The sequence below is a fragment of the Ursus americanus genome, chromosome 5 (assembly GCF_024610735.1).
Source record: "Ursus americanus isolate L20-20 chromosome 5, mUrsAme1.1.p, whole genome shotgun sequence".
Lineage (NCBI taxonomy): Eukaryota > Metazoa > Chordata > Mammalia > Carnivora > Ursidae > Ursus > Ursus americanus.
Window position 1 is genome coordinate 4,663,836 of NC_142131.1, and position 24,116 is coordinate 4,687,951.

The 24,116-nt window shown below is 40.7% G+C and overlaps 1 protein-coding gene across 2 annotated transcripts in view; it reads left to right on the forward strand.

Moving 5' to 3' along the window:
• FBXL17 (F-box and leucine rich repeat protein 17) overlaps nucleotides 1-24,116 on the forward strand; it is a 484,579-nt gene that overhangs the window by 455,349 nt on the left and 5,114 nt on the right. For both annotated transcript variants that reach the window (XM_045808274.2, XM_087861936.1), the window contains one exon: nucleotides 7,247-7,389. In XM_045808274.2, the coding sequence (XP_045664230.1) occupies nucleotides 7,247-7,389 (143 nt within the window). The remainder of the gene's footprint in view (nucleotides 1-7,246; nucleotides 7,390-24,116) is intronic.

A 24,116-nucleotide genomic window follows, 5' to 3' on the forward strand; every position in this document is an offset into this window, starting at 1 on the left:
GGAGCTTTTATCGCTTCTCCTGAATCAGAATCTCCAGGGGTGGGACTTCGGCATCTGTACTTTTGCTGGGCACCTGTGATTCTCCTGAAGCGCCAGGGCTAGGAGCCACTGCCATGGTCTCTGCAGGGCGAAGGGAGCCTTCCCCGGGACCATCACACCACAACAAATGTCTCTGAAAGTGTCATTTCTTTGTTTTTAGAGCCTCTTTGGCTTCTACAAAGAAGAGCACTTTTCATATTTATCTCTTTGTACCCATGCCAAGAAATTTCTTTGCAAATGGCTTTTATCCAAGTATTACATGAAAGATGTTAATCCTACTGTTAAATTTTAACCCTGGCTCTTTCAAGCACTAGGGCATTTCTTCTGATTGTATTGCAGGTACATAGATCCGTAGCAGAAGATAGAACTGGAAAGGACAAAATGGCATATGCAGGTCACTTGTTAATGCACTCGTATGACTAATCTTCCTCCTATGAGGAGAAAAATGTATTTTTAGTGGTAACATTTATATATCAGATTGTTCACTGTGAAAATAATACCTGCTTTCACTTAGAAAATTTTAGTTCTCTCCTTAGTTCATTCACTTGTTATCTGTTATTAGCTTATCTGTGTGTTTTAGATCTTTGCTTTGAAATACTTTTTTTTTAAAGAGTCTATGTTTAAGTAATCTTTATACCCAGCATGGGGCTCGAACTCACAACTCGGAGATCAAGAGTCGCGTGCCCCACCAACTGAGCCAGCCAGGTGCCCCGAAATACTTTTAGAATTACAGAAAAGTTGCAAAAATAGTAGACAGTTCACATATACTGTTCCCCTAGCTACCTCTAATGTTGTCAACTCATATAACCATAGTATAATTATCAAACCAGGAAATTAGCATTGAAACAGTGAGATTTCTAAGTTCCAAGTCTTATTTGAATTTCACCAGTTTTTTCCCTTAATTTTTCTATCTCTTCCAGGATCCAGTCCAGGATCTCACAGTGTATGCAGTTGGGGTGTCTTCTCAGACTCCCCCTATCTGTGACACCTCCCCATTCTTTTCTTACATTCTATTACCCCTCTGCCCTTTAGATTTGTAGAATGTTTTTCAGTTTGGGTTTGTGTGGTGTTTCCTTACGCGTAGATTGAGATTGTTTATTTTGGCAAGAATACTGCAGAGGTGCTCAGGTGGTACATGATGTCTGTATGTGTTATTACTGGTGATGTGAATCTTGGTCTTCTGGTTAAGGTGGTGGCTGCTGGGTCTCTTCTGATTTTAGCATCCATTGGTGGATTTGGCCTGCAACAGTTATTACTGTGGTCTTTGCCTAAGGATGTTTTTATATTTCCCCCATTCCTTCTACACTTATTAATTTGAATTTTTCTGTAAGGAAGAGGTGTCCTTCCTTGACTATATATCCATCTATCTATCTATGCAATATGGACTTGTGGATGCTTATTCACTTTTCTCAAGTATAGTCCAATAGTCTATTTATTTTGATGCTCAGATGGTTCCAGCTGTGACCATTGGCAGCTTCTTCTGATTGGATCCTATGTCCTTTTGACATGTCCTCATTCTTTTTTAAGCACTTCTTTTTTCTGATATCACAAAATATTTCAAACTTATCTTGTATTTTCTCTGCCCCAGTCTAGGAATCAACCATTTCTATAAAAAGCCCTAATTCTTTTTATTGGAGAATGATATTTATAAGCCAAGATCTGGGTGCTAGTCGATCATTGCTACTGGAGCATCATTGCTCTTAGTCTCTCTCAGCCGAAAAAGATGGGAAATATATGTGTGTATGCTAACACATGCATGCACATACATCATATTTATTAGTTATTTCTCTATCTGTGTATCTCTGTTATATATACATATGTGTATATATATACATACGTCAAATATATCTGGTATATATATAACCATGAGTTCATTCTAATACCTCTGGTTCCAATTCAGTACCACTGAGATCTTTATAAGCTTCTCCCCTTCTCTTATTTATAACTTCTTTCTCTAACAGTAAAAAGACCAGCTCTCATTATTTACAATCCTAGATTACACATAAAGTGGTTACTGAATTGCTAACTCATACCCCTGTGAGAAATAGATATAGTAACTGGAGTACAGTATTTGCTGACAGTTCTTTTTGGGTTTCACCTTACAATATCCTGCCGAAATAATGTTTTCCAAAGTCACTTCATTCTTAATTCCCATCCCCTTCTGTGTGGTTATCTTATTCGCCTGGGTCATGCTCTTCATTTGTAATACAATTAGCTTCATTTGTTACTGTTTGTATTCTACTTCCCTTTTCTCCAAATCCTTGTTGGTTTTAATTTTTTTATTTTGAGAGGTATGTAAAATGTTACTATGACGCACAAAGCTATATCCAAAGAGATACTCCCAGAAGTGTCCATCCCTCCTGACACCCTCACCCCCCCCCACATTCCATGCCCCCTTTTTCCCTCCCCTTTCCCACCAACCCCCTATAGTTAAACAGTTTCTGTATTTTCTGGTTTCTCTTTCCCATATTCCTTTTTCACAAAGAGCAGATTCGTGTGTGTTTTTTAATTATATTCTCTTTTATATGGTGATAGCACACCATATAAATCCTTGCATTTTACCTTTTTCACTGAATGATTTAGAAGTTCCTAGTGATCTTCCCCCGTACATTTTTTCACAGCTGCATGGTATTCAGTTGTGAGAATGTAGCATCATTTAACCATTCTCCTACGTAGGGTTAGTTAGGCCATTTCTATTATTTTGCAATTACAATCAATACTCCAATAAATAAACATATATATTTATATTATATATATTATATAATATATATTATATAATATATATATTATATATAACATATATTATATATTACAACATAAATATACACACACACACACACACACACACACATATATATATAGTATATGTGCTCGTGGCTTTCAGTTGCTCTGTATGTCTATGGAAATGCCTTCTAGTGGGTTAATGTATATTCTTGATCATTATATGAGTTACCGAATTACACTTTCTAACTCGTGTAACTTTTTAGAGTTTAACTTTTTTTGTTGTACTTAGCACATTAAAAAGTATATGAAAATTGCATTGAGATTAGGAATTAGTCTTGCATAATTTATAATATAAATAAATATCATTGTAGTGTGTTAACAGGTCCTAATGAAGGTAGTATCACACATTACATGCACGTACAGCCCTATCATCCCAGGTGCAGTCTACAAGTTCATGGTCATCAGTGGAGAGCAGGCAGTTCAGGAACTAGCATTGACATAATGACTAGGTGCTTATATAATGCTGTCATTTGCCCAGAGCATTTTATTTTTCAAAACTCTTTCAAGTCTTTTCATTTTATATCAACTGCATCACCGCAGAATGCTTTGGGGAAATATCACATAGATCATGACATTTATGTAGGACAAAGTCCCTCCTATGTATTATGTCATTTGAACCTCAGACCAACCCTATGAAGTCAGCAGGACACAGAGTCAACCTCCCCATTGTCCAGGCGAGGAAGCAGAGACTCAGAACTAAGTTAAATATCCCGAGATCAGACATCTACTAAGTAGTGAGGCTGGAAATGAATTTGAGACTAGACCACACTACAAGTTTCATGGCTGTCTTGTGAACAACAAAGAAAAAATATCCAAAGGTAGGATGTAGTCACAAAGAGGTAAGTTTGCTCTACAGATTGTGGAATTTGAAGATTCTCTTGGACCTGTGTTTTATGGTCACAGGGTAAATCCTTGGCTACCTATAAGCTGTAATGTTTAAGTCCTGAATGGTGGCAAAAGGAAATATGTTCTGTACACGTGCAGGCTCCTCTACCACTCTGTGTGCTGCTGTGATAGACTGAGCACTGGCTTTGGAGCCAAACTATCTCAGTTTGCACCTTGGTTTTGCCACTTATGAGGGGTGGGGCCCTGGTGAAGTATTTAACCTCAGTTTTCCAACCTTCAGATGAGTATTGTTTTTGCTGGGCTATTGGAGGGATTAAAAGTAACTTCATCAGAAAGACTCTCCCTCGTGCCCCCCACTTAAATGTTATTCTTAGAATGACCGGTCCATTTCCTTCTAAGCATTTGTCACAATTTAGAATTGTGTATACTTCTATGTTTGTTTCACATCTGTCTCTCCTACTAGAATATAAGTTTCAGGACATCAAGGACTCTGCTTTTTTTCCTGCTCTTTGTATCTCTTTTGCTTACCCCAGTGCCATTAATCATTGAATAAATATTTCTGAAGTGAATCCCGCCACATCCTTGTACTTATTTTTAGGTCAGCCACACAGAAGGGCCTGCAGCTGCCCTATCCTTTCGCATGTCTCTACCCTTCCGTATGCCATTTTCTTAGCCCAACATACTTGCCCTCATTCTTTCGTTTTTCTGGAGAACCCTTACTCATCCCTCACAACCTAGCTCAGCTCTTCCATGAAGGCTCCCATGATTTCTCTTCCCTTTTGAAGAGTGAGACGCTCCAGTGCCCCCCAGGCATGCTTCTCTAATAGACCTAAACCACACTATAGCCATTCGTGTGTTCAACTAATGTTTTTAAGAACAAGCTCCTCCCCAGGCACAGGCTAGATGCTGGGCAAAAGGCAGGAATAGGAGCTGTCATTCTAATGGGAGAGGTAGGCCACAACAAAGTAAACAAACAAATGAATTAATAACATTTCTAATAGTGGTAAATGATATGATGATCAGTTTTGAGAAACTGACCTTTGACTTGAGATCTGAAAAGTGAGGAGCTAGGAATGGGAAGAGCTATAGGGGATGAGCGTTGTATCGTCACTGTTTACTTGGACAGTACTCATTTCCACCCTACCCTGCCACCCTCCACCCCCACTCAGCTGGCCTCTGCATTCTGTGAATCTTTCTATCCCCACCACCTAGTAGGTCCAGCACCTGTCGTACCACGGGTCCACATGCCGGAGATTCAGCATGTTAGAATTGCCCAGTGCCTGGCCTCATGCTTCTGACTCAGTACATCTGTTTTGTGGCCAGGGCTGAGAGCCAGTTCTCAGCTTATTATCCATTCTCCCACTTAGTATCTTGTAACTGGGAAAGTTATTCAGTCTTTCTGTGACTCAGTTTCCTGATCCTTAGAATGGAAATAATAATAAAACTTCCTAAGGTTTCTGAGAGGATTAAATGAGACAATGTGCCCCAAATTCTTAGCCCAGTGCCTAACACATGGATGGTCGATAGATATTGGACAAAATGCTCTAGAGTGAGTACTCATGAGGTGTTTGCTGAATAACTGAAGGAACTAAGGAATAATAAAGTTTAATTCTTACTTTAATATATAGAACTATGTCAAAACAAAAACTGTATACCCTGATTTATCTTCAGTTTTCTTATTTACTGCTTATCTTAATTTGGGCAAGAAAGGGGGAAAAAAGGAAATACTAAATACCAGAGTTTTTAGCAGTTCGAATCAATAGCTGTTGACTCTTCATTCGCTTATAAAGTGCCTCTGAAAAATCCTCAGATCATTTGTTTCTACCCTTTTCTGGCTACTGCAAGGCTTTCATGTTCAAGCCCCAAACCTAAATAAAAGTACACAGTCTACCAACCTGGGGCCATCCTGCAACTTGCCCTTTGTCATCTTTCGAAATCACAGTTTGAGCACTCTGTACTGAAAGAAATTTCTTTTATGTATCTTCTACTTCATTTATTGTAAGAGATCCTCAGGATATCATAACTAGTGAAAATTATGACAATACCAGAGATAACAGTTTTCTTAGGGCAAGGACACCAATGGGATTAACCTGGGATATTGCTTCCACACACAAAATATCACTCAGACCATTCAGCAGACCGTTGGCAGATCCCCTCCATCCCATTCCACTTCCTTGAAAAATAAATGTTGAAGTAGCATGTGCAAAGATGAGAGCATGAACAAATTCATGGCATGAGGAACTTCTAGGAGAAAAAAATTTTTGTCTTTTTAGCATTTTCACTGGAAAACAGTGGAATCATGGTTGTTTTTGTGAACCTTTAATGTCTGGCTACTTAGAAGTGCTTTGATACTTGAATGCATGGGGATGAATTTCCTAGTTAAAAAAAAAAATTACTGAGATAATTAGCAAAGAGATTTTGCCAAGTTCTTTTCTGTGAGCTCTAAGAGTTAACATTTATTTACATGAGTAATTCACTCTGCTCTTATCAATCTAGTCAATTGTAAAATATCATCCGCCTTTAATGTCACAGAAATCAACACATCCTATGTTAGAATGAGGAAATAATTAGCAAACAATTTCTTTCCTTTTTAATATGTGTGGCATTGTTTTCAGGGTTTTCATTTACAAACCAATGCACCATAAACTCATTCTGGCTGGAGGCATCGAAGTCTGTTTTTCTGCTCCACAAATGTAGAGGTGTGCACATCTATCAAATCAGAAGTCCGTAGCAAAGAGCCACCTTCACTGATTGGTCGCTCTGACAGGGTGAGGGGTAATGGAGCAGCGATAAGTAGTGCACTTCGTAGATTATGGGATAAGCATCTGCACTTTAGTTTAGCCGTACAATGCTAAACAGTCAGGAAGGCTAGAGATACTGATAGTCTGCAGATGACAGGCTTCATTTTATATGTTAATAGAAGGAAGACTTCTGATAATGGTGCGGAAATTCACCATAACAAATGCATTCCCTTTACTGCACTCTAGCATGGCACCAATTAGTTCAACTGTATGTATAATGTACTCTTAATTCCTAACAGTGCCAAGAAGGACTAATGTGAAAAATACTATACAGCCTTAACGTTTTAACAGATCTCGAACAGATGGAAAAAATTATCCCAATCGGTAAAGAAATTCACATGCACTTTAACACACCTCAAAATGGTGCTTACATGGATTTTCCTTTTAAAAAGTTATTCAAGTTATCTTGGGTAAAGCTTAGTTTCTACTTGGGGTTTTCTGTAACATTATATATGTAATTCATTTTAATTTTTTCCTTCTGCAGATATGAATGTTTGAAAGTACAGGTAACCTTGTAATGAGTAAAACTGATAAGAGGTTGTGTTCCAATGAAAGGGGAATTATGGAACGATTATTCACTTTGTGAAAGGGTTTGTCATAGAGCAAGCTTTCCTAAAGCATTTCAAATTTAATTTCGTTTACAAAACACTCGTTTACACACAACCTTTCAGGAACAAATTTGGTGAGGAAATGAGAGGAATAGTCATAATAAGATAGAGGCCCCTTACACTACTAACATTTATGCTTGCTTTCTTTCTCTCTCTCCTGCCTTGCAGCGCTGATAGCCATCGGCCGGTATAGCATGACCATAGAGACTGTGGATGTCGGATGGTGTAAAGAAATTACAGATCAAGGAGCCACCCTCATTGCACAGAGCAGCAAATCCCTGAGATATCTGGGGCTGATGAGATGCGATAAAGTAAGAGTTAACCTCTTGAATTTGTTTTCTATATATCAATGTAGGTAATAGCTTTCTTTCATACTCTCTCTCTTTCTCCCTATATGTACAAATGTGTACATGCACATACGTGTACTATTACCGCTACGCATTGCAAGATGCCTGGTTTTCTAAATGAATCTGAGATTATTTTTGCATTTCTCTGTTTAAAAATGAATTTTGTGCTTATGCAGAAAGAAAAAGCAGTCATACACACAGTCAAATTAGATTTTGGCCTCCCCTCCTTAAGTCCATGAACCAAAATTAAAAATGTTTGCATGGCACACAGCAATGTGCAGGGTCTAACAGTAAAATTCTTTTCTGGGTTCCAAGTTTCCTGTAACAGTAAGGTGGAAAGAACGGTGCCAAATTGGTTTTTCGCAATTTGAAGTGTGTGATTTCAGTGTTCAACATCTATGTATTCTAGCCATCTGGGGGCAACAAAGGGCCAGTGAGGGGATATTATGTGGGAATTTGTGCCTTTCCACACTCAAGATGCCACTTTTAGCACATGATGAGAAATGGTCCCAGAGGTCCCACTGAAGGTGTGTGGAGCTGGCCAGGAGATGTGGGTGTGAGTTTGGGAAATTGTGCCACATTTAATATGGGGCCCTTTGAAGACTGAGAAGAAAAATGATAAAAATCTGTATTGATCACCAGCCACTATAGAGGTGCCTTCCCCCTTGTTAATTCCATGTCTCTTCTATAAATCTAAGAAGTGGTTATCTGCACTGTGAGGGGGAGAAAAAGGAGGCTCAGAAAGACCAGGCACTGGCCAGAGGCCACTTATCCGAGATCTGACCCCAGGGCTTTGGAGTATGGGTCCAGTGCTTGTGGTACACCCTGGGTGCAGTCTCCAGGCACAGGAACTGATTGCTTGGGAAAGAGCCACCTCAGATACTGCCTCAGAACTTGCTAGAATCTTAAAATAATTTACACATGTGTGCTACTTTTGCAAATGGTGATTAGGGACAAATCTAGCAAAAGAGAGTGAAACTAAATATATATGTCTCTCCAAGGACATGCATTTTCTAAATGTAGCATATTTGGGGGCAAATAGGAGAATGGCCCAAATCCTTTGTGTGCTATGTCATTTTTGTTAATTGACCTAGTTCTTGTCTCCAAATGCTTTAAAATCCCAACTTTTACTAGGCCTTTGCCAGTTAGTTATGTTTAGAGAGAATTTACTATATATTCTTAGCCCAGTCTTAAAAGCTGACTGACTTTGTTACTAAGCAACAACACTGAGACCCAGGGGTTGCAAGTCTCCCTCAAATTTCACTACTAACTAACCTGATGCTGCTACTAACCCTGTCACTTTAAAATGACTTCTTGTAGAGGCCTCTGGCTGACTCAGTCAGTGGAGCATGTGACTCTTGATCTTGGGGTCATGAGTTTGAACCCCATGTTGAGTGTAGAGTTTACTTAAAAATAAAATCTTTTAAAAAAAAGCTTCTTTTTAAAACAAGTTAAAGAGTCTACAATAGACAGAGTATTCTAGAAATGCTAAACAACGACAACAGCTTTGCCCTGTGTCTGCTAGAAGAAACTGCTACCTGGTACTCCTAACCAAGGACAACAAATGTATGCGTTCAAAATGTATCTGTGTATCCACAAGCATTCTTGGAAATTACCATATTTCTAGTCCACACTCTTTAGATTTGTTGAGGTCAGCTCCACCTTCAGAGATGAATTGTAGAAGTTTATGTTCCAGTTATTGCAGGAGATTATTCCAGACATATTTGCTGACCAGCATTTTGCTTATTTTAAGTTAAGGAATAGATCCTTTTCTACCCAAATGCAAATTACTCCAAAATGAGATGGGGAGGCTGTTCTGATTAGCGGTATCCCTGAGAGAACGTTAGTCCTTTCCTCAGGAGGCCTCTGAATCCTTTCTCCAACCATGAGCTGCTCTGAGAGCTGCTGGCTCTCGCACCACCCTGTCTGCCCATAGTCTGCTGTGGTGTGCCTGGCCCGGGGGATGCTGGGTCCGGCCTTGCAGCCTGGCGTCCTTAGGCTTACGGCTGCTCAGAGCCAGACACGAGAGTCTCTGTGAGGACGGAAGAAGTTTCCAAACCACCCACAAAGTGCAAGTAAAGCCTTGCACATAATAGCCTGTTTGTTGATTTAGTTGGATGGAAATCTAAAGTAGCTACTCAGCTTTCAGAATTTGTGTTGTGCAATCTATCTCCAGATTTTAAATTTTTATCAAGACTCAGAAAGACTTGAGTAGCAAAGAGGTTAAAATAGTTGAGGGCTTGAACTTAGAGGCCAGAGTTTGGGTTCAAATCTGGACTCTGCTGTCTGTGGTATCATCTTGGGCAGTTACTTACTCAGTGCCTCTGTTTCCTCGTTTGTAAAATGAAAATAATAATAGTACCTATCTTATAGAGTTGTTGTGAGCATTTAAATAAGTGAACATATACCAAGCTCTTAGAACAATCATGTTTGTTGTATGTAAAATACTCAGTGCGCTGATTATTCTTATCATCAATGTCATATTAACCTGTGTTTTGATATTTGAAATTTCCAAATGAGGAAAAAAAATTGTACTGCCTGCTATCCGATTTTGAAAAGAAATCAAAGAGAAAATACAGACTGAGATTAGAGAAGACATTGCCCTTTTACTTTTTCTTCAGTTAAATTTAAAATTAAGATTATTATTATTATCTGTACTAAGATGTCAGTAATTACATTTTCTACACACTCGACAAAGGAAAACTAGTACCTCTATGGGACACTCTGTATTTGGAATCAACTTACAGACCTAGGCATAGAGATGAAGAAAGATTTGCAGTGGGAGAAAAGGCTGAGTTGAAAATAAGACAGTTCGAATCGGCGAGGAAACAAAAAGAAAGTAATAATAATGGAGAAAAATAAGAATTGAAATAGAAAACACGGAGAAATCATGATCAGGATATGGAGACGAAGACCCCATTATCTATCTCAATGTGATCATCTATGCCAACCGATAATTGAAGAACAAAACTTGTTTGGGTCTATCGGCCTTCTCTCTATACCTTAACCAATTGTGCTTACCATCTACAACTCGCCAACTTGAGTTCTTTGCCTTTCTGCACACCAACTGGAGCAAAGGAGAGGCAAGAGACCTTGATGGTCTCCGCAATTAACCCTTTGTCAGGAATGTTGTCCCTGGGATCCTGCTCTGGGGAGAGATGGGGTCTGTAACATCTTTGTGTCCCAGGGCTTGAGTTCTGTGATCCTGTGGTTCTGTGAAATAATCAAGGCTAGTAATATTTTCTTTCACACGCAGCCAGTTTCATTTGGGGCCCCTTATATTTAATTTGGAAGCTGCATTTTACCAAGCTTGATCTTTTTTCCTCACTTGGGCTTTTGAGGAATTGAAAGAATAACGAAATGCATTTGTTGTAGGAAAAGGTGTTTTCCTCTGTCTCTTCTTTCTGTCCCTCATTTGGTAAACAAAGAACAGGTGAGAAACATTAAATGTATTCTTTGCAATGACAGCAACGTATGCTCAGGTTGTCAGACAACATCTAAGCTAAACTGCAGTGAGTATGTTTGGCTGCAATATTGGTGACTCCCAGGGAGGAGTCCTGCAGCCATTCCTCAAATGCAGCATTCCCTGAGCACTTGTAAAATTAGGAAGTGCATTAAGAAGCCGGTGTTTGAGTAGCTGTTCTGATTGCTGGATGGATAAGCATGTTAGAGGCATTATTTTGAGTTATAAAGCCGACGCCACTTAATCTCCTAAACTTTAGTGCATTGTAAGAACCAAGAGAAGAAAACGCTGTGTGAGACGGCTTTGATGAATTGGGGTGAACTTATATTCTTAAAGACTGTTCAAAGGCTTACTTGACCTTGGGAATTAGAGTTGACCCGAAATCACCTATCAACTTAACACGCATTTATTTGGTGATTTAGTTAAAACTGCTTGTATAACCAACGGGACTCTAATAAGAGCGATATGTTTACTCTGCTTTCCACGATTATAGACAGTCGATGGCTTTGGTCATAGAAATCATTTTCACAGCTTCAGAACAGAATAATCTATAGAACTCTAGATTCCATATAGATCTGTTTCTTCTAATAATATAATATTTTCCTCATTTCTTACAAGGCAGTTTGGATGGAGAACAAAACTGAAAAGGACAAAAAAAAAAATCATGGGAAAGCTGTAGGGCAAATGGAAATGCAATGTTGAAGGTTAATGAAAAATGTTTGGGGTAACAGGGTTGATGAGAAGGGAGGGAGCCCAGTGGCGTGGCACTGGCTGAGAAACCAGACCTCGCCAGAGGCAGCCTGACTGGTGTGGAAAACCTCGGTGATAAAATGTCGTGGTGGGAACCTCTGCAGTGTGTGTTAATACAGAAGTTTGGAGACAGAGGGCCTGAATTATGAGCAGCGAATAACATCATAAATGTAACAATTCTCAAATGCCAAACCCTTGTGAAAAGCAGTTGGATGGAGAAATGCTGGAGCTTTTAAAAGCTCCCTTTCACTCTCTCTCTCTTTTTTTTTAACTTCATGCAGAACTAATTTTATACACTGTTCATTTGATTTGAAAATGCCAGCGTCTGGGGTATCATTAAAGAGCGTTATTGAGGGAGCCATTCTTGCCAAAGCATTTCGCTTAAAATGCTTATTTGTTCTTATGTCCCTGCAGAGTTGTAGACAGGAAGCACAAAGTATACCTCGATTTACCTAACGCCACTTCTCTGCCTCTGCCGGGAGCAGGTAGCTTCTGTCCGGAGCCTCTTTCTCCCCAGCCTCTAGAGGTGCCAGGAGGGTCGTGGGGGCCACAGTACTTAAGGAATAGACATAAATAGATTTTGAAAGGTCCACCCCACTGTCCTATGACCAAAGCCTCTTGGAATTTCTTTGATTTCTAGTTGACATAAATTAGAATTACACAGGCGTGAAGAGTCCGCCCAGAAAAGATCAGAGAGGCTGCTGGGGGAGGAGAGGCCTCTGTGTGATCCCATTGATTATCCAGATGCCTTCAGGCCAGGGGCCTCTGTGAGGCTGACTATTATTGATCCACACCATGGAAGTAATCGAATTAATTCATTTCTCATCAAACTGCCATTGCTGAGACCTTTCTCCTCACCTGCTCCAATTCCTGAAGTACTTAGTTGAGGAGTGAAATAGATGATTTCTTTCAATAAGAAATGATTTCTTCAGGTCATAAGCAATTCTTGTGTTCACACAGAGTTCCTCATTTAAATGGTAGAGAGATTTAATCAAATCAATGAGAAGCCAACACAGAAAGCAAGTAATAGAAACCAGTCATCTCTTTAAAGCCAGAAATCTACAACCTTAAAATATCAAGGGCCAACTTTTGTGTGCCCAATTTAATGTAAAAATATTCAGGGAAAAATTGACCACTGCATTTTTCAGGAAGTAATTATGGTAAGAGAAAGCCTCAACCACCTAAATATTTCTGTGGAGAAAATGGAGTTTTTATCAGCTTGTTTAGGAATCAGGAGCAGGAAAGCCCTATGGGGAAAATAATATAGGACTCTGTAACTAATATACAGAACTAACTGGAAAAATCAGTTTAAAGGAAAAATAATTTGTGGGGCCCTGTGTCCAGGACTGTTTTGGTAGCAATTCAGCCATGAAACAAAGTGTGTACCTGCAGGGACTCTCCTCTCCCCTGCAACGCATGCACAGCTGCATCCAGGTTGCCCATAGCCAAAATTGAAAATTGAAAATTTATGCCTTATCAAAGAAAATAAAGTGAAAAAACAAAACAAAACATTCTCTCCTAATAAGGCAGGAGTGGTGTTGACTGTGTTCGATTGTGCCATCCTGGGTCTGGGCAACATAACCATTACCTGGACAGCCCACCGTCGTATGCTCATCGGAAGAGGGAAGATGAAAAATGGTGAGAGAGCATGGCTGGGGCTTGAAAATCTGAACCTCAGTCCTTCACTTGAAGGATCAGCATCTTGTTCCTTTTGCTGATAAAACAGTTTCTCCAGGTGATTTTCACATAGGAACACTTTAAAACACATTTTTACAACCCTCTCCTGATTATTCTTGGTAATTGAAACAGAAAAACACATCAGCTGAAATTCAGAGGTTACCTCACAACCTCACAGTAGCCAAACGTTCCATCTCCTCTTCTTGCAGTCCTATTCACCTGAAAGGCCTTCCTTGTATTTAAGTATTAAGCCAAGAAACACAACATGGAGCTTTATGGCAGAGGTTAAACTGGTGAGCACTGGTGTCAGACTGCTGGGTTTTCAAATTCTGCTTCCTTCGTTTTACTATCTGTGGGATTTGGGACAGCTTAATCTCTAAAAGCCTCAGTTTCACCATCTGATTTACTCCATAAGGTTGTTCGGAGATTGAATGAGATATTGCAACAGAGCGCTGAGCCCAATGTCACGCACACTGTAAGCCCTCAGTAAATGTCAACTACTACTACTATTATTACTTATTCATATATGTATATATATATATACATATATATACACACACACACACACACACACACACACACACACACACACACACACACACACACATATCTGTCTGGAGCCTTGTACGTGATATTTAACCATGACATGAACTACCTGGTTCATAAGACCGTAGCCATGAATATCAATTCACATGCTAATATCTTACAAAGAAAAACTAGGCCCCAAGACTAAGCAGTTCTTAGGAACAAATAGAAGCTATTTTTTTCATACATAAAACCCATTAAATAACGATTATACTTATAAAGGAAGAAGAAATTCAGAGACCAGCAAGTCGCAGTCCTTTCTTGTGAACAGAGTAAAGGCTTGCCAAGGTAGATGGCCACGTAGTGTCCAGGCCGGACTTGCTTGGTTTGCTTCTTCAGGAAAATCAACATCTCCCCTGGAACCCTTTCAGGGAATGTGCTGTGAGCAACTGCTTATGTTTCGTTCACTTCTGTTACAGGATTGATGTATAGTGAAATTTTCTTTTTTTTTTTTAGAAAGGAGGAAGGAGAGGGTCTGCTGTTCCCCAGATGCTGTAGGGTGAATAGAATGTTATGTTGGAGCTTGCCTGAAGGCCCCCAGGAGCGTCATTGCTTTGCAGTAAATAATCTCCTTGGAACTTTGATTTGGCTTAAGTAATTATATGAAAGAATTAGGTTGCAGGATCATATTTTTCTAATTTAGAAATAGGAAAGGTAACAACAATTTCTTAACAGGGCTCAGATTAGATCCCAGAACTCCTAAGCACCTGATTCCACAAAGTAGAAGCCAGGACAGCTTGCAGTGGCTCAGGAGACTGAGGGACGACTGCCCCTCGGGAAGAAACCTGGCTCAGCCTGCACAAGAGGCCCGGCCATTCAGTAGCAGGTTTGCAGGGAAAATTTTGTTTGGCAAGTAGTTTTTCAAGAAGAAACCTAAACTCCCTCCCCTGCCCCAATTTTTATCATCTATTTTATCCGTTTATTCAAGAGCTATCCGTTGAGTCGCTTACTGTGTCCAGTCATTGTGGTAGGTGACAGGTCAGAAAAAACAGTGAATGAGACAGTTCCTACCCCCATGGAGCCCGCAGCCTCCTGGGGGAGACAGACAAGCAAGCTGGCAATTATAGTGCAGTAAGACTGCAAATTAATTGTCAGAAATGGCACTCCAAAGTATATTTCTTGTACATAAAGATCCTTGCTTTGATCCCACATCTTCTTTCAACCTCTGCGGTTCTGTTTTCCGCCACTCTCCTGGTTCCGCTCTTTCTGGCGTCACTGGTGACTTCCTCGTCACCACATCCAGTGGCCACTTCTCTGTCCACAATTTGCTTCATCTCCTAGCAGCTGCATCGCCGTGGTAACCATGCCCTCCTTCTTGAGAATGCTTCTCTCTTGCCGTCAGTGTCACCATGCTCCTGGCTTTTCTATCTCCGTCTCCCATACTGCTTCCCTCATCTGTGAAGTGTAAATAAAAATAACACCTCTCTCTTAAACTGTGGAGAGGATTAAATGAGTGAATGTGTGAAAAGTTCCTTACATGACGCAAGCAATAAACATTAGCACTTATTTGCTGCGACGGTGAATGCTTACCTTCCTCGTCCCCATCCCTCTCTCCTCCTCATTAGAATATAAGATCCGTGGCTTTCTCTTTCTGTGTTGTATTGCCAGACCCTGCCACAGTGGCTGGTACATGATAGTTGCTAAACAAGTATGTACTGGAGGACGGGTGGATGGATTGTGTTTCTCATCTGCATTCTGTGTAGCTCCAAGGTTCTGAGGAGGTTCTGAGGAGTCTCTGGGAATGACAGAGTGGGCGGGGGACCTGGTCCTTACCTAACTTCAACCAGGGCAGCCCCACTTTCGTTGCTTCATTTATTGAGTTTACTTATTTGGTTTCTTTATTTTTTTGGTTTGCAGAAATATTGTACAGCTACAAGCAAGTTTGAAAAACATTAGGTCCCATTTCCTCCTAATAGTTTTATAGATTATAAGAAGTGTCTGGAGGGGTGCCTGGGTGACTCAGTCGGTTGGGCATCTGCCTTCGTCTCAGGTCATGATCCCAGGGTCCTCGGATCGAGCCTCGTGTTGGGCTCCCTACTCAGCAAGGGAGTCTGCTTCTCCCTCTCCCTCTGCTGCTCCCCCTGCTTGTGCTCTCTCTCTCTGTCTCCGTCAAATAAATAAAATCATTTTTTTAAAAAAGAAAGAAGTGTCTGGACAGAGGGAAATAAATGACTAAGAAAGATGATACCTTGCATTTAATACCAGTTTCTGAGCTGGGGAATTCTGAGTGTAGCCAAAAGCCCCTGGGGTTCAGGACAGTCATGGACAGACTTCAGGCATCTGCTGTATGATTGGACTCCAAGCCCTTCAAAGCCTAACCCCAAAATGCTCTGATTTATGTAGAGTCTGTCTTCTGAAAACCAGAAATATCACTTGTTTTCAGGTTTTCTCATCTGTAGATTTACAGATCACTTTTATGCAGAATACATTTTTGCTGGTAATAAATTTGTTTTAGGAAACAGGTCAAATCCATCAATTCAACCTGATGGAAACCGCTGTTTTAGAAAGATATTTTTTCATTAGGTGTCCACTGGTGATTACCACTGCCCTAGGCTTTATGTAAGAAAATAAAAACCAAAATCAAGAAAGCCATTAAGCATAAAAGAAAAGACGTTTTTAGTTCTGAGAGTCTTCTTTCTCGACTGTGTTTTTCAGCTTAACTTTGAGAGTTGAATTTAGAAACACCCAGATGTGTTCTATAAATACGTTGCACTTACCGCTCAGTTAGTGAGTACATTAATTATCTTATTAGGGCCCAGTGTTTCTCAAATAGTCAGTCTTCTGCTGAACCATTTAGAGCTTTGCAGATGACTCCCCAAGTGGCTTTCTCCATCTTGATGTCCCACACAGGTCTGCTTTGGTTCTCATATGTGCTGCACATCGAATCTATACCAAAAAACGTGAAGATTTGTGCAATAGGTCAATTCCATGGCCAGTGGTCTGTGGCTTTGGAATGGACTACGCAAGGCTATACATAGAGCTTACACTTGACTTGAAACATCCTTCTTGGTAGAAGATTGCTTGGTGAACAGGGAATGAAAATGTCACTAATTTCTCTCTCTGACAGTCTGGTTGTTGGACTCCTGTCACACTAATCTCTAATTAGAGGCTTCAGGTTGGCGAGCCCTGATTCTCACTTAACACTGCAGGCGTTTCTGTGATCCTCATCCTCCCAGGTTCTTTGCTGCTTTCTCACTGTGCTAATTCAAGTGAATAGAAAGCAATGCCAGTGTTAACAGGCAACCCACATTTCATGAAAAAGAGACAGCATGAAGCCAGGCCTGTTGTGATATTGACAGAGCATAGCACTTCCAATCATTGCAGATTCTGAAATGGAATGACTGCGTTTGACAAAGTTGACTGAATTTATGAGCCTGCCTCTGTCAGGTTCATTGCATTCTCAGTATCTGTCTCTTTGTATGCTTTGGGACTTTTAGATGAGTTTTTTGCCACCCAAGAGTAATATTTCTTACCTCTCTCTATAAAAAAATATATCCTTAAAGGCCTCAGGCCAGTAGTATGAGGTGCGTGCATGAAGCGTAGTGCATTGTGGGTGGCCTAGAATCAATCAGCTCATTCCCATATTTAGCAGGTGGCCTTTAGTCTCCAATAAGATAATCAATTTTTCTTCTTAAAATTATATCAGATACTTAGTCATGTGTGCCCCGTCCTCCCACCTCATGGGTGGTCCCTTGAGGAAGCACTGCATACATCCAGGTGACAACTGCATTTAAGGGAATCTTCCCTTCCATCAGCTTTTGGGAAGGTCAGGAGGTGGCCTCCTCTGGCTGTGCCCAACTAGAGTTCCATTACTGATGCTGAAGGAGAGGGAACCAGTCTGTTTTTACCGCATTCAAAAAACATAACTTTTGTTTCATGTAGTGATGAGTATTTGTAAAAAGATGGGCTAATAAGCTGTAGGAACAGCAGTTTCTTTTCTCCAGAAGCCCTGACTCAGTTTAATGCAGAGGGCAACGTGGGAGGCAAGTGCATACTTGTTATCTTTAAATAATCTTACTTCAGACCTTGCCTACAGATTCCCAAGAGCAGAAGTCACCTGTGCCCTCTACAAGCTCTTCAGTTGAAAGCTTTAGACCAGTAGGTCTCAAACTGAGCTGCACATTGAAATCTCCCCGGGGGAGGGGGGCTTTAAAAAATGCTGGTGCCTGGGTCCCCCTCCTCCAAGATTCAGATACGGTTAGTCTGGGATATGTCCTGAGCATCGGGACTTTTAAAAGATCCCCAGGTGGTTCTAGTGAGCAGTTGGGCTGAGATCCACTGTATTCTTGTTTGTGTTCTTGGTTGCAGACACAGTTTAACTCATCCCACGTCAATAAACACGTGTTGAACATTTATTATGTATGAGTTACTGTGGAGTTCGTGGAGACGGACATTGGTTTGACTGGGAGGCGGAGGGAAGGAAGAGAATGTGAAGTTGCCGGTAGAGACAAAGAGCAGGTGCTTCGGCTCACACCTAGAATCATTTTCACAGCCCTCACCAGTCTGGGGAAGACCCTTTCTCTTCATTGTGGGCTCTGCCCACAGTCTGTTCGTGCCTACCGAGCTACTGCTGTATCCTCCAGACTTCTGGGAAGCTTAGCCTTGCTGCTGAAGAGAAAGGTGAGATGAGAGAGTGTAAAAGTTGCTCCAAAGTTTTGGTGTCCTGGACCTCTGTGTTCTAACGTAGGGAAGCAATGGCAAGATGTGACATGTCACTCAAACAGGGACGCGAGAAGTCCTGCTGCAAAGGGAGGGAAATAGAATCCCCGAAGAGAGCCTGGTGCATGATGTTGGCTGTGCAGGGTCCCGGGAAAATCGATGTATCATCTGCTGTTTTATTCTTTTCTTAGTATCCTATTTAAAATATTTTAAACTGCACTTAGATGACTCATCTCATTTACATGCAAATTTGATGTATTACTAGAATTTACATTACCCTCATTTTATCCATTTTGATATGTGCCCATCTCGGGGCCGGTGGGCACTTGCTTAAAGAGCAGTTGGGCCTCATTTGAATATGCATTGTCCACGATGACTGTTGCTACACCTTGTGAATGCCAGGTTTCACAGATAACCCAGCAGTTTCCCGGAGAGCCAAGAAACTCAGAGAGAAGCAGATTCCAGAGGCGTATTGCCCGACAGACAACACTCTGCCTCTGGGCCGCCAGGAGTCAGCCCCTGGGGCTGTTAGCAGTGAGTGACATTGCCCAGGGAGTCTGTAAAGAATGACAGACCGGTGTGAGGGCAAGAGCCCTGAATTAGAAAAGAGGAGTTGAGTGTGCTCTTTGCAGCACCTTCACAGATGTACTGTGGGCTCCTTACCTCCCCCCCCCTGCAGATAGAGGGGTCCGTTTTCTTCAGCCTCCTCTCCTCAGAACAGAGCTATGTGAGACAAGAGCTACTTCGCTTACACCCTTGAGTTTGCTAGGTGAGCTGGAGAAACATTGCCTTAACAAAGCTTACAAAGTAAGAGGCAGATTAGTGAGGGTTTTTTGGCTCATGAACGGGTTTCCTTTCTTCCCTGAGTAATATGTGTGTATTTAACACATATGTACACAGGCTGATGCTTCTTTGTCCTTCAAAAGTTCAATTAAATATCACTTCTTTTGGAAAGCCTTTTCCCGCCCTCCTGGAGAAGGCTGGGTGCCTCTGTCCACAGCAACCTGCACTTTCCCTAGAAAGCACTTCTCCGGCTTTGCTGTGGCTGGTGTGATTGTCCGTTTTCTCTGCTCCAAGAGGACTGTGTCATTGTACCTCTGGGACACAGAAAAATGTCTTGATGGGCCAGAGACTGGGGGAAAAAGTGATGCCTGTTTATGTCACGGGGCAGTGTGCCCTGCCAGGGGGTCCCTTATTAGTCCTGCGGCATCATCACATCTCTGTCACGTTTCAAAGTCTCAGACAACCACGGCTCCACAACAGAACATTCCCCAGGCCAAGAGAGATCCATTACAATTTACATTCCCACAGAGCAGCCATTTTGAAGAAATTGTAAAGGACTTTGAAATGTATTTATATGTAAATTGAAATCATATCTCGTCATGTAGATGAAAAGTGCATGTCAGTGAACATTTTACTGGGGCAGGTGATGGGCTAGGCCCCAGTCTGGCACTTCCTGCACATCACTGTTACCTGTGTGCTGGGCCAACATGGCACAGGGCAGAGAACATTTGTATTTAGGGGTCCTGGATTCAAATCCTGACTCCCATTTGCCAGCTGTGTGACCCTGTGTGAAATACCAGTTCTTTCTGAGCCACATTCATCTGTAACAAGGAATATTAATGCTTATATGCCTGGAAAATAGTAGATGCTCATTGAATATTTTCCGCCTTCCTTCTATACTGGAATGGGGACATACTTCTGTTTTGCTTCTAGTGGTCATTAGGATGAAAAATTACCAAATTATGTTCAAGTATTTTGCCAAAGTATAAGCCATGTTGAAGAGTGGAAATGTGTTTGACTTATCCCCTGCCGCATGAGTACCTAATTCTGATGAGTACAGTGTTTCTCAGTGACAGCATGGGACAGTTTGTGTTGAAGAATTTTGCCTTGTCTGGGACTGTACTCTGAGTCACAGTATTACTTTCATGCTGTCTGGAACAACAAATGCCAAACCCCACTATGATGACAAAACCAACAACAAAAAGCTCCTTAGACTGCCATTTGCCCCCAGGTAGCAGTGAAGGTAGGTAGAAGTCCCGAAGCCCAAGAAATTACAGGAGGTAGAATTGTTTTGAGTCAGGAGATCTGCCCACAGTTCCCTTTCTGCCACCAGATAACTGTGACATGAGAAGCGACCTTAAATGTCACAAAATTTCAGAATCTTCTGTGGGGCCCTCCTGGGTCCACCACGCTGAGCAGGGTGCTGATGCTGTAAGCAGAAGCATTAAATCTTCTGAACCATGTAGTTTTTGCAAAATTTTGGAAACCAGCTCATATCTTGTGACCATTCACATCGTTCTCAGTGTTATCCAGCCAGTGTAGTATGTCACTGATCTCCAGGAAGGAAGGCTGCCATCACTTAACTGAAGCATAGCTTGGGCATTTCCTGAGTACTGCCTGACAGCAGCATGACCCAACAAAAACGGCTGAACCACCATCATGAGCTCCTTTCGTCTCCTGTGCAAAATAGTTGGAAACCCCAGGGATATCTGGAAAGAGGCACCTGATGATGTCACTTGGAAAGGAGAGTAGCACAAAGAATCACCTTGGGTATGAGCTTCAAAGGACGAAAGGAGTCTGGGGCCGCCATAATGTCAAGACTTTAGAGACTGCTACCACTGTAGCTGGAACAGTCTGGGAACAAGGTGAGCTTACCTCCACAATGTCTGGTGCAGTACTAATTGGTGCTTCTGTGTTTACTCAATACCTATTCATTGAATGACTACTACATTAATTGAGCCAGCAAATATTTATTGAGTCGTTACTAGGTGCTAAGCATCTATAGGTGGTAGGGATTCGGCAGTGAACAAAACCAACAAAAACTCCTGTCTCTTGAGCTCATAATCTAATGGGGTGAGAATACAGCAGGCAGCGTGCATAGGACTGAAAATAAAGGGATGACTCAAATACCCTTTGCTGTTAAGGAACTGACAGTCTAGCAATAATACAATACATGTTATTGGTATTGGTATTTTCAGTAGTGGTCACTTTTTCAGGGAAATTTCTCCATTTAGAAAGAAGTGATTTTAAGTCTTTTATTATATTCATAAGTGTGATTTTAATATACTCAGGTGTCAGATATTTCCCTCTTAGAAGAAATATGTCCTATTTTAAAATGTAAGGCAAAGCGGAAATAAGAATCACATAATATAAATGGCTTCTTCGGCAAATTTTATCAGAAATAGTATTTTTTGAGCCATAGGTATCATTGGGGAGATAGTTCAGGCTTGGGTTTACACTTACGTGGAACTTTCTGGGAAAGTATTGATAAGGGGGTGGAACAGCGGTGTGATGGTCTAGATAAATTAGTTCAGCTGAATCTAAGAAGCTCTAAGGGTTCTCTCCTCACCCTTCCATAGTAGCAGCAGCAATAGAATGAAACTATGGTGTGATTTACCTTAATTAGCATAGCAATTTACCTCACATTTTCAAAAAGTGCTAATAGATGTTAACTCAAAATAGATTAAAATACCAGACAAATTGCTACTACCTTGAAAAGAGTTATAATAAGTTTGAAAATGTAAATTATGGTTATGCAGTCTTTGGAGAGAACTATAAAATCCAATCTTTCTTATATTTAAAAAAAAAAACCTGTGATACATACTTTCTTCCCTTTAATCACAGTAATTTCTTCAAATGATACCACTGCATATTTCTTTAGGAAGATAGGCTGAATTTTTCAAATCTCCTGTGTAATATAGGAGTTGCCATTGATAGTTTTCAGCAAGAGGAAAAGAAATTGAATACAGAAAACCAGGGATCATGGGGAAATTTAAAAAAATTCATCTATGTTCCTTTTTTATATTACACACATTTTATGAGTTGGAACAGAGAATGGTTCTTTTCATTCTAGCGAGTGGAGTTGTGCATGACAAAATGTCTGCAGAAATGTGTATGTAGGCGTAACGATTTAAAATGATTTGGACCCTCCTGGTGTCTTACACCAAACTCTTTCTCTAAGGCACCAAAGTGCTTATGGATTCTATACAAAGAGGTGAGCATAATTTGTACTTCTGAGGAATAAATGAAAATAACTTTAGTATAAAATTTGTCACACCATATCGCCAGGAGACACTATAAGTAAAAGATAGAACCTTCCCTAGTGGGAACACGTGTATTTCCCCTGAATAGCTTCTGCCCAACAAAGCTCTAAAATGGAATATTTGCATTTTCCCCTCTGCTTTGTTTTCTAGAATTTACAGAGCACAGTTAGCAAAAAGATTGCTTAGAAGACATGTTATATCCACAGAGGATTACTTGTTCTGTTTTTCATACAGCCACATGAAGCCAAGTTACTGTCTATTCTTGCTCATAACCTGTGAGAAAGCCAGAGAGCTAATACACTGTGTATTCCCAGGTACAGGTAGACCTTACTTAATGCAACAGAAATGGGTAAATTGAATTTTGGTAGATCAAAGGATATATAAAAGACATTGGGGGAGCTGAGAAAATAAATTAACCTGACCATGAAAGACTTTACCAAGTGAACAATTATCCCCTCATTGATGTACTTCATAAATTTATCTTCAAGTATCAAGTTCGCTTAAGGTGAATTGTATCTCTCTTCCTGCAAAACAGTTATCACATGAGATATTTTCTGTTTTTAAACATTGAATCTCCAAAACAAACTGCCTGTCAGCCCTAGGTGTAGGACTTTATACACGCCCATGTGTCCATTAGAAAAGACACAGCACAGAAGACACCCCCATAGGGTGGGTTTAAATGTCTTCTCTTCTCCATTCTTTCGTCATCTGTTCTCAGGTAGTTGTTCCTTGAATACCAAGTGGCTTGGGCCACTTGCAATGAAATGTAGATTTTCTGGGCATCCTCTCTGACCAAATGACTTCGGTTCTTTCTTAATGAGACCTGAATCCTTATGGGTTTGTTGATGGCCAGAGGGAGGAAGGTAACCTAACAGCAGAATGGGGAACATCATGTAAAGAAAACAGGGGATTTTCTGAAAATAGATATTTAAAACCTGGGCTGTTTCATTAATGAAAACTCTGGAATCTCCCCCAGAGAACAATAAGATATAATGGACTCTGCTTGTCTATGAGGTATATTTAAAGGTTATTTCTTGCCCTGTGATTATTTTATTTTGAACGCTACAACTAATGTTATCAGAGCTTATTTCTGAAATATCTCAGAAATTGAACAATGTTGAGCATCACTATAGAGAATTGGTCACCGTAACATATCGCTAATTAATTCATTCACTTAATAACCATTTATTGAGTGCCTGCTGTAATAACAAGAGCTACCATTTGGGGACCTATTTAAGTCAGTCACAATGTTAAGCATATCATTACACTTAATCCTTATAACAATCCGATGACTTAAGTACTTTTATCTTGTGTGTACAGTTGAGGAAACTAAATCTTGAAGAAATAAAGTGAAACCAGGGTTCTGACCTGTTTCTGGTTAACTCTGAAGTCCATGATGTGAACCACAGTTGCCATGTTTCTTCCCTGCGTTGTGCACAGCTTGATAGCCTTAAAGGTAAAAGGCAGTCCCCTCGTCCCCAGAGGCTTCTGTTCAGGTGGAAGGGACAGGC